The 11,226-nt window shown below is 43.1% G+C and overlaps 1 protein-coding gene across 1 annotated transcript; it reads left to right on the top strand.

Moving 5' to 3' along the window:
* Positions 1-111: 111 nt before the first annotated feature.
* mpi (mannose phosphate isomerase) lies at positions 112-10,002 on the top strand. Its single transcript, XM_079501693.1, has 8 exons — positions 112-177; positions 712-839; positions 3,176-3,376; positions 4,760-4,901; positions 6,225-6,404; positions 6,745-6,918; positions 7,961-8,169; positions 8,719-10,002. Exons 1-8 carry the CDS (start codon positions 162-164, stop codon positions 8,935-8,937), a joined length of 1,269 nt encoding a protein of 422 aa, XP_079357819.1. The 5' UTR covers positions 112-161; the 3' UTR covers positions 8,938-10,002.
* The last annotated feature ends 1,224 nt before the right edge of the window (positions 10,003-11,226 follow it).

The raw sequence follows: 11,226 nt of genomic DNA, 5'->3' as shown, positions 1-11,226 counted from the left end.
GATAAAAAAAAATATATATTATTTGCTAAACGTGTTTAAATCAGCGAATTTATATAATATTTCTCGACTACTAGTACTGAAGAGATTTCTCATCGTGACGTCACGTACGCTGTGACCAATGACCATACAGGCATACTCGGCTAGATACACTCAGAGCAGCAATGGAGGAAGTCAGAGGTGAGAGACAATTCATCCCTTTATTTTATTTTTATTTTATCTATCCTCTCGGTGCATTACCAAAAAAACTCGTACGGTATGGTAAGAATTCAGTCTAGGATTAAAATAATGTCAATCTCTTTATATATGACTTAACGAGAGTCATTGATCATTTATTACGACTTGTGTAACGTTACGTTGGAAACAATAAAATACACCTTCAGTCATCACGGTTCCTTGATTAATTGTGGTACATAACGTTATCTAGACCAGATCAATGAAAGCCGAGTTGTTGAGCACGTTCAGTGGTTGTAACAAAGTAGCTGCTTTCAAGGAACGACGCATAATCAGCTGGGCAGAGTAAGGGACCGTCGCAAAAGGGTGTTTTATTTTATTGCTGTGTGGACTGTATATTATAGCCGCATGGGATAAAGTTTTATCTTGTCTTCTGTTAGTAATACTGTAAGTAAGGCTGGTGTCGAATGTGTGATGATGAGGTATTTATTTTTCTGAACTGAACCTACTAGATGTGCATGTTGTGATAATTCTCCACAGTATTTCCACTGACCTGTGCCGTGCAGAACTACGCATGGGGCAAGGTGGGGCTCAGCAGTGAAGTAGCCAAGCTGCTTGTTGGTGGAGACCCTCTGGCTGTCATTGACGATGGCAAACCGTATGCAGAGGTACCCTTGATTGTCCCCATAACGCCCTTGGGCAAGACAGCTATAACCCTATTAACTACTTATTGGAGCTGTGTTATGGGCATATAGCAGTTGTGAATGCAGAGAGGGAATGTGAAAACAGTGAATGGTGGGTCTGAAAAAACAGTATTAAAGCATACTACCCAGTGAAATCATCCCTGGATAGAGAAAGTTTAAATTCAGGCTTAATTTGTCAAAGCCTTTATGGTTTTACTTTTAATCAACCATAAAGGCTACCATTAATGCACCATTTAATGGTCAATGGTGCATTTACAGTATATAGCGCCTTTATCCAAAGCACTTTAATATACATACCATTAGATCCATTTCCATTTGCACACCGACAACAGCAGCAACCTGCTCATCTGGAGACACTAACACAGACAGGGGGACAGATATCAAACTGGGAACCTTCAGTTTCCCAAGTGGCCACTCACCTCCTGAGCCACTGCTTTCTAGATATTCAACGAATTTCGACCACTGAATTCAAATTGGGATATTCCCAAAGCTTAAAATTGTAGGACTATTTGAAGAAAAAACAAACATTACACGAATAGAATAGCTAGCTTCACACAAACATTGCCTCACATCAGGATCTTGACAGCCCGTCGTGCCAGTCATCTATTCTTAGCCTCAAGGGCTCTGGGAGGCTTTGTCATAAAGGTCAACGGACCTAGTTTTGGCAGTGTGACCTTATCACGTACATTAACAGTGGAGTCATGGTTGAGTAACATGCTGTGGTCACAGTGGTTGGTGTTATTGATTTGCATTCTTATCTGCTATCTGGGGTTGTGTTGGCACAATGGCAGCGAGTTATATGGATATGGTAGCATACCGTAAGCATATTGTTAGAATGTCTTCTCTGTGTCAACTGACGCGTTTAGCATGTAAGCAGTTACTAAACATTATTTACTCATATTCACAATTGGGAGCTAATGCAGTCTCTGACAGTTGGTTTCTTAACACTAAACTGAAGCAAATGACACAGTGCCTTGCTCAAGGATACTTTTTCAAGTGGAGCGGAGAGTATTACTTATTAACTTTACTGACCCAGATTTCCCCAGCTAGTCTCACTCATGGGCCTCAAAATGTGCATCCTTATAGTCACGCATCAATGCTAGACCCTAATGTCAAATTTGGCAGCTATTTATTTGTCTTTCTAATCCATAGTATAGCCTGGGGGGGTCAAATCCTTTATTTCACACACTGAATTATGACAGTTCAATTCAATTCAATTTTATTAAAGTGTCAAATCACAACAAGTTGTCTCAAGACACTTTACAACCAACAAAGATCCACCCAGAGCAAGCAATATTACGACAATGGTAACGAAAAACTCCCCTTTAGGAAGAAACGTCAGGCAGAACCCGACTCTAGGGTGGGCGGCCATCTGCCTCGACCGTGTCGGGGGAGAGGGGGGGGGGGGGGTAGAGGGGAATAGGAAGAAAGAATAGAAGAGAGATAGACAGGGTGGGCTCCATGGAGGGGCCTGGTCCACATCTGGTCCAGGTCGTGCACTGTGAGGCCGGGTCCACGGTTACACTTCTGGTGGGCTCCATGAAGTGGCCTGGTCCACGGTCACACTCGGCAGTCAGTTAGGGGTTAATATTAGAGGTCCACGGAACTGCGAAGTGGAGGACAAAAAGAGACTCCGGGGAAGGATTCCCCGGATGTTGGGTTAGTGGCAGGCCTTACTGGAGCCTATACAGTGTATATTACAAGAACTGCTGGGAGACTGCTGGGCTCCATGAAGTGGCCTGGTCCACGGCCTGGTCCACAGTCACACTCGGCAGTCAGTTGGGGGTTAATATTAGAGGTCCACGGAACTGCGAAGTGGAGGACAAAAAGAGACTCCATTCCAATTTACAAACTTTAATAATACATATGATTTTAATATAGCACTTTTCTACTCAATCGATCTGCTCGGGCCGCTCAAAGCACGATCGGGATCGGCCCGATCAACATCAAGAATGTTTGATATTTGCTCTGCCCCGCTCCGATTATCCTGCAGTGTGTGGTGCTATCAGATTTCATATTGAAAAAAATCGGCTAGTGTAAGGCCACCTTTAATCTACCCCTCCAGTGGGATCAAGGTAATCCAGATTGTTTTTGGTTCAAACTGACCCCTATCCTGTGTTTTTGTTTTGAACTACCCATTTAGAAGATTTTATCCAGATTAAAGCTTGGATTTGATTTCCTGATCTGATCTTATATTTTTGGTTTTGAACTACCCAAAATCCAAATCTGATCTGATGAAACGTTTTGAACTATGTGGATGGGTGCTCACCCTAAAGGTGACCTCTCTGTCTCTCCCATAGCTTTGGATGGGTGCTCACCCTAAAGGTGATGCCGAAATCAAAGACAACAGAATATCCCAGAGGACCCTAGGAGAGTGGATTACCCATAACCCTGCCAGTCTGGGGTCAAAGGTCAAAGACACCTTCCAGGGCCAGCTTCCCTTCCTCTTCAAGGTGCTGTCTGTCAACACAGCCCTGTCTATACAGGCACATCCCAATAGGGTGAGTACACTGTGTACACACAAACAAATACTGTACAATGTGTACATGCATACCGTACATGCGTAAGACCACACCTATGCACTGTCTAATACTGGCACGTATCCATATGCACTAATGTACACGTGTGTACAAAAGAACACACATGCACTCTATACAAATGGTATGCGCACATTTGCCATTTGGACTACAGGAATTGGTTCTGGACAAGGTCCAACACGAAACAGTTTACAGGTCTAACAAGAATATAAAAATCACACCCGTGTGAATGAGGGGTGCTCTTATACAGCATCCATTCATTGCATCCATTCATGCATCCATTCATTGAATCCAGTCCTTTGTGTAGGACAAAAATAGCCCATTTGCTCGTCTACATATTATGACGTAAACTCTCCATTCATTGTCAATGGGAATTTGATCTTTCTGTAGGACAAAAATACAGATTTGCTCAGACACACATGATGTAAATTCTCCATTCATTGTCAATGGCATTCAATGTTTGTTAGGACAAAAATCTACACTATAGCCGAAAAATGACGAAGCATTGTTGAGATTAAGGCCTGAATTATACTTAAAGTCAGTGTGCAAACGTAAATGACAGCGCTCGGCCCACATGCTACAAAAGCACGGCCCAGTTATATAGAGTAGACCATACAAAATGGTAAATGGTGCATTTATATAGCGCCTTTATCCAAGGCGCTTTACAGAGATTGTGCATTACATTCACCCATTCACACACACATTCATACACCGATGGCAGCGGAAACCATGCAAGGCACCAACTAGCACATCGGGAGCAATTAGGGGTTCTAAGGACACTTCGACAGTAACTCTGGGGGAGCCCAGGTTCGAACTGGCAACCTTGCGGTTACCATCCAGGCACTCTACCCCTGAACCACCGCCACCTGCATTGTCATTGTGGAAGTACTAAACGGTTACATTTGAAACCACAACCTACTACATTGTTAAAGAAGCAGAAGTGAACACATGTAAAAGAAGAAGCTTCATCCAGAAGCCCTTGCTACGACAAGGCAGGTTGTGTGCTTGTTGTGTGTAAGAGTCAGAGGTGACATATTTTAGAAGAACCAAGACAGTTGCCTTGTGAGACTGGATGTCCTTGTGAGACTGGATGTATCAGTGTCATATTCAGACAGCAACTGTCACCTAATTTAATATCCTTTGCGATCATTATATTAGAGGTAGCACTATCTCTGTTCAATCACTCTCTTGTCAGTGTTGTTTGTGGGCCGGCATGAAGGAATTGTAAACAATCTACTGATGGTATTTGTTAATTATTAATTGAGTTTTTGAACAAGCTACTGAGATGTGGGCATTCAGCATCACTAATCATTGTGTCTCGTCTTCGTCATTATGGTGTTTGGTCAGGAGCTGGCTGCCAAGCTTCATGCTCAGTTTCCGGAACATTACCCAGACAACAACCACAAGCCAGAGATGGCCATCGCTCTCACCCGCTTCCAGGGGCTCTGTGGCTTCAGGCCTGTAGAGGAGATCCTGGGCTTCATGACATGTGAGTACCCGCAATCCCTTGAGCTTCCTGGGATTGTAAAGATGGTTTGGAGTTGTTGAGATTATTATTGTCATTATTATTATTGTTGTAGAAGTGAGATGAGTGCTTTATATTTGGTGGCCGTGCATACCTATTTTAAAGTGCAACTGAACACTAAAACAAGAATTTAAAGTAAGAATATAGCTGCAAGCAGCGATAAGACAGGACCAAGCAATAAGCCCCTTTAGGCTGTATTGCAGCTGTTCGTAACCCAAACATACAGACAGACAGATGAGGCATGAGTTATGGCTGTTCAAAGTGCCTGTTATCGCTGCCTGCAGCTATATTCTTTTGTACAAATGTTCATGTAGGGATTTCAGATAATGGTCTATACATTGTGTACACAACATGTCACGCAAATTTCTCAAAACTCCCAGCAGAAAATCGGGTTTATCAAGGTTTTTCAAACCGCTCAAAATGGTGGAAAATCTGAAGGTGGAGCTTACTGGTCAAAGTGACAGATATGTTCCGCATGAGTCAAGGCACATGTGTAAACAAGATCCATGGCTTTTGGCCAAACGAGGCATGAGTTATGCCTGTTCAAAGTTTTCATTTTCAAACGATTGCTATAGTGCACCCCTTTGGCAAATTGGAGTAAGACTGGTTTCAGTGCTATTTGGCATGACCCTCTACCATACTGTAAGTTTCTGATATTTTTTTGTCCGTATAGGTCCAAAGTTCCTGTGTAGAAATTCTGGTGTATTTTGAGCAAAGATCCCTATAATGCTGAGCTGAGCCCCTATAATTCAAAATGGTGGGTGATCTAAAGGTCAGAGGTCAAAAGTCAGAACACGAAAGTTGTTCGGCACGATGGAGACTCATACTGTATGTGTATCGGAGTTTTATTGCTGACGGTCAAACATTTCATAAGCTACTGTATGCCTGTTAAAACATTTCAATTAAGTGCTATAGTGCCAGCCTTTGGCCAATGGTCATGGGCTTCGCATAGCCCTTTACCATATTGTCAGGTTTCGCAAAAACAGACTGCACGGTTAAGCCAGCATTGCTATTTTTGGTGGAAGAAGAAGAAAAAAACAGACAAATACAACAAGAGACCAAGGAGTCCCTTCGGGCTTGGTCCCTTAAAAATTATGTGTAGGGCCAACTGATAATGCTAGCAATTGATTGTTTATGAAGTTTGTTTGTTGCGAAGGCGCAGGTCTCCTGCTTCCAACACAACTCACACAGACAGAAATTTGCCTTCTAGAGGTTAAAAAACTTAAATTGAGTTTGCACTCAATTTAAAAAGAGAAAGTTGTTTCAGTGTGTGTGTGTGTGTGTCAGTTGTCCCTGAGTTCCGTGCGCTGGTGGGGAACGCCGCGGCGGAGGAGCTGCAGTGCAGCGTGGGAGATGCAGTCCGTGTTGGTGGAGCCCTTAAGAAGTGCTTCACTAGGATGATGAACTGTGAGAAGAAAATGTTTGTGGACAAACTCAACATGTTGGTGAAGAGAATCACTGAGGAAGGTGAGGACGGTGCAAAAGTCTGAACGAATTGTTGAAGCCCTATAATTAGACTGAATGGACCTACAGTACTGTAGTAGCGAGGAGTTAACACATTGACAAATTATTTGACAAATTGTCAAATAATATAAGAAAGATGTCAAATATATATATATATATTCAGTCAAACTAAATGTAATGCCTCAACTCCTACATTCCAAGTGCAAAATCAGGGTCAGGGTGGTTATTTTGGGGTTCATGGCCTGAAAAGGTTGAGAACCACTGGTGGAATTGTTTGAATGGAAGGTGTGTGTTGTTGACCTACCTATCATTGATTGACCGATGAATGTCGCTCTCCTTCCAGCTGCCGCAGGACACGAAACATCCAGCAGCCATGGAGAGCTGTTGCTCCGCCTCCATTCCCAGTATCCCGGTGACATCGGATGTTTCTCCATCTACTTCCTGAATCACATGGTGCTAGAACCCGGCGAGGCAATGTTCCTCGGAGCCAACGAACCCCATGCCTACCTGTCTGGTGGTCAGTTTGATGATTTAGCATACCATTCTATATTATTTTTTATTTTATTTATTTATTTATTTGGGGGGTGGGGGGGTGTAGTAGTAGTATATACTTCCACATACTTGGTTTTGTGGTTCCAAGCAATTGGTTCTAGTGAGCAGAAAGAAGATAGTAGATCTACTATCTACTTAGATCTACTATCTACTTTCTACAGGCACGGTAACCTGCCTGTAGAAAGTAACCGTACAATAAAGAACTTAGGGGTTATTATTGAATTTATAATACATTTAATACACACATTAACCAAGACTGCCTTTTTTCACCTTAGAGATATTGCACGAATTGGAGAATCTGTCATTGGATGATGCTAAAATGCTGATCCACGCCTTTTTTCTCACTGCTTCATTGCTGCAATGCACTTTTTCTGGCCTGCCAAAGAAAACAACTGACAGATTGCAGCTTGTTCAAAATGCGTGCGCCAGAGTTTTAACTAAAACTAAGATGAGAGAACATATTACTCCAGTTTTAGCTTCACTACATTTGCTCCCGGGTGTTTTTAGGATTACAATTATTTTACTTGTTAATAAAGCTCTGAATGGTCTGGCACCTTCCTACCTATATGACTATCTGCCCAGATATGTCCCAAACCGCCCCCTCAGGTCCTCCACTGCTGACCTGCTCGATGTGCCCTACAATGGCTTATAAAAACACGGTGAAGCAGCATTCTGCTTCTATGGCCCGACGGCTTGGAATAAACTCCCATTACACCTAATGCTGCGTTCAGACCTGAATATGTATATTTAAATAAAGGGACACAGAGAGATATATACAGAAATCTCCATATATGGGCATAAAAGGGACACAGGCAGATGGGTGGAATGGGTACTCTGACATGGGTACAACGGGTATTGCATAGCTTTGCTTTTCTTTTCTTTATTGCTCTGTATACACGTTGAGCTGCATTTTCATTTTCACTTCATACAAAAGTTTTATTATTATTATTATTATTATTATTATTATTAATATTAATGCCTCCCCCACCCCAACCTGTCTTGCTCAGATTGCATGGAGTGCATGGCGTGTTCAGACAACACAGTCCGAGCTGGCCTGACGCCCAAATATATTGACGTCAACACGCTGTGTGAGATGCTGAACTACAGTCCTGCTCCGGCCAGCGCCAAGATCTTCCCCTCCGCCCCAGACCCCTCTGATCCCTTTGTGACCCTCTACGACCCTCACATACCAGACTTCACCGTCATGAAGATACAGGTAAAACAAATTGGGCATTTCTTCTCGTGATCAGGCAGGGTTAATTTTGACAGCAAATTTTGATTTAGTTATATTTTTATATCATATCTGAAAGGTTTTACTTTTAGTCTTGTAGTAGTTTTAGGTAGATACAATCTACAGTTGAGGACTTGATGGCATCGTAATGGCTGATTTTACACTTGCATGCTGAAAATAACCAATCTACAAGCTTACAACGCGTCGCGACGTGTTGCTTGTAGATCTGCTATGTTCAGGGTGCAACACCCGAGTACAACCAAACATAAAATGACTTGTCTTTTAGTTCTACTGGATCTCTTCCACTAGTCCCTCCCTAACTTTTTGGTCTTGTTTTTATTTGTTGACGAAATTGTCAATGTATTTAGTCTCAGTTTTTGGCGTAGTTTTTATTTAGTTTTTGTCAGTGAAAAAAGGTAGTCGACAAACATTTTTGGTCGTCGTTTGTCGACAAAATGAACACTGGTGTTCAGGCAGGGTGAGTACCAGCTGCCCTAATCATCTGACCTGGTCATCTGACCTGGTCCCTCTCAGGTTCCAGCGGCGGTAAAGCAGTACACCGTGGCCCCACTGGACTGCGCCGGGATCCTCCTGGTCATCGAGGGCGACGCCACCGCCACCTCTGCCGCCGCCCACTCCGACATTGCTCTCTGCCGGGGCACCGTCCTCTTTGTGTCGGCCAATGAGAGTGTCTCCCTGCATGTCGAGTCCCAGGCGGGGATGACCATGTACCGAGCCTGCTGCCTGCTGTAGGCATTCTGTTCTGTGAGTCTATCAACCTGCAATGTGAGAGTGGAGACACACCGTTCCCTGGGGTTTGGAAGAACTTTTATTTTGTAGTACACAGAGTTTGGGTTCTTCCTGGTTCTACACACATTTATTTATCCAGTCCTGAGTTTTACAGAGAAAGAAATTCAATAGAAACTAGAAGAATAAACTATGCCTTGGTGATCCAGCACAAAGCCATGATGAATCCAGACTCCAAACACTTCCTGAAGCAGAGAAGATGACTTCTCTGTTGTCTCATCAACCAATCACATTCTGTGGAGAACAGTGGTGTCATGGTGTTTTTTTTACTCGTACCACACGTTTTAATGACGTCACGTGCATGCACGCATGTGCGTGCATGTGCGCACGTCACAAGATTACTGGTACCACGGTGTGGTACTGCGTTCTACGAGCATGACACCACTGGTGGAGAACCCTGTAACCTCCATGCCAACAGGCATGCTGTCCTGAGTCAAGTAGTTGACGAATGGATGTAGTGGTAGACAGAAGGGGTTCCCAAAGTTGGGGTCGCAAATTTATTTTTAGTCATCAAAAACCCTACATAGCCCTAGGCTTAATACATTACATGTGTGGACAAATGCCCACCAAATGTGCACGTTTATGTGCATAGAATTACCTCCAGGTTTAGGTTGGGGTCGTGAGTCAATGACAGCATTATTTGGGGGTCGGGGGTTGAAAAGTTAGTCTACAGGTACGACTACGACCCCCAGGTCAACATAACATGAACACACACAACCTAAGTCTGCACAAAGTGCACAATGTTGCATAATGGGTGAAGGTGGAAAACTGGAAAAATGTTTCATTTTTGTTTGTTTGAATATGATCAAATGTTTTTTTTCTTTCTTATTGGGGACAGGAAAACAGCACATAGCATATGGCAAGAAAATCTTTGCACATTGTGTCACCCATTTTCTTTTCTTTTTTAAATTAATATGATCAAATGTGATCGTATTCTGTTCTGTGACATCTACTTTGCCACAGAACAGTGACAGTACTACTCTAGCATAGTACTCACCGTTTTCCAATCAACATTACATTACATTACAGTCATTTAGCAGACGCTTTTATCCAAAGCGACTTACAATAAGTGTATTCAACATAGGTAGGGAACAAAAACTACTAATCACCAGAAGTCTTTAGTGCATTTTCTGCAAAAACAAGCAACCAAGAGTATACCTAGCGCTAAGGTAAAAGTGCAATATATCAGCTACCTATTTCCTTAAACAGATGAGACAAAATAGCTAAATCAAATGAGCATGAGCTAAAACAATTAAGTGTATCGACTAAACAAGATCCAATAAACAATACAACAATAGAAAACAAGCGTTCGTACAACTAGTTAATAACAAGTAGGTCAGGCAGAGAGGAAGGGTAGTGTTTCCTGAAGAGGTGGGTTTTCAACCTGCGGCGAAATATGGGCAGTGACTCTGCTGTCCTAACATCAGTGGGAAGTTCATTCCACCACTGGGGCCAGAACAGAAAAGAGTCGTGACCGTGTGGATCGGCCAGAAGGACCCTTGAGTGACGAGGCAATCAGTCACCCCGAGGTGGCAGACCGAAGTGGTCGGGCAGGGGTGTAGGCATCGACCATAGCCCGGAGGTAGGAAGGAGCTGTTCCTTTCACTGCCCTATAGGCTAACACCAGGGTTTTGAACTGGATGCGAGCCGCTACGGGGAGCCAGTGTAGAGAACGGAGAAGGATGGTTGTGTGGGAGAACTTGGGGCATCAACTGTGTAGCCCTAAAATAAGTGGCCTCTGGGTTACCTTGCGACATATTCAATTAAACGTTCAGGGTCACCACTGTGGAAGTTAAGGAATTAGACGAACAGACGGAGTGTGGAGTCTCTGATCTTTACTTCCAAAACATTGCATCACGACACACAGGTACAGTCAGCTTCCTATATCACTTCCTAACCTCCCATTACCACCGGTCCAAACCATTCTGAGGTGAGACACCTCCATCTAGTGTCCACAACAGACAATCCATAAAATAAAATAAAAATCAACAGATCCAGAGATGGGTCATTTAACTTACCACCACCGACTGAGCATGTCTGAGACATTGGGTCTCTTTTCTCATGGCCACAATGGTGAACTGGCGAGATTTCTGTCCATGTGCAGAGTCATCACATCATAGAAGGCTTCTTTATTGTTACTTTATTGTTGAGTACATAGACCATCAACATTAAAATAAACTCTAATCCCAACAAAAGACTTGGGATATCAAAAAATAACAATGCATGTGTACCATC

This window comes from Electrona antarctica, assembly GCF_951216825.1.
Source record: "Electrona antarctica genome assembly, chromosome: 5".
Classification (NCBI taxonomy): domain Eukaryota; kingdom Metazoa; phylum Chordata; class Actinopteri; order Myctophiformes; family Myctophidae; genus Electrona; species Electrona antarctica.
This window is presented reverse-complemented; position numbering and strand designations above follow the sequence as displayed.

Bases quoted from the DNA above. Each gene is read 5' to 3' on its own strand.
- mpi (XM_079501693.1), top strand. The intron at 6,405-6,744 runs GTGAGGACGGTG...CTCTCCTTCCAG, and splicing joins GAAGAGAATCACTGAGGAAG to CTGCCGCAGGACACGAAACA. The intron at 8,170-8,718 runs GTAAAACAAATT...GGTCCCTCTCAG, and splicing joins TCACCGTCATGAAGATACAG to GTTCCAGCGGCGGTAAAGCA.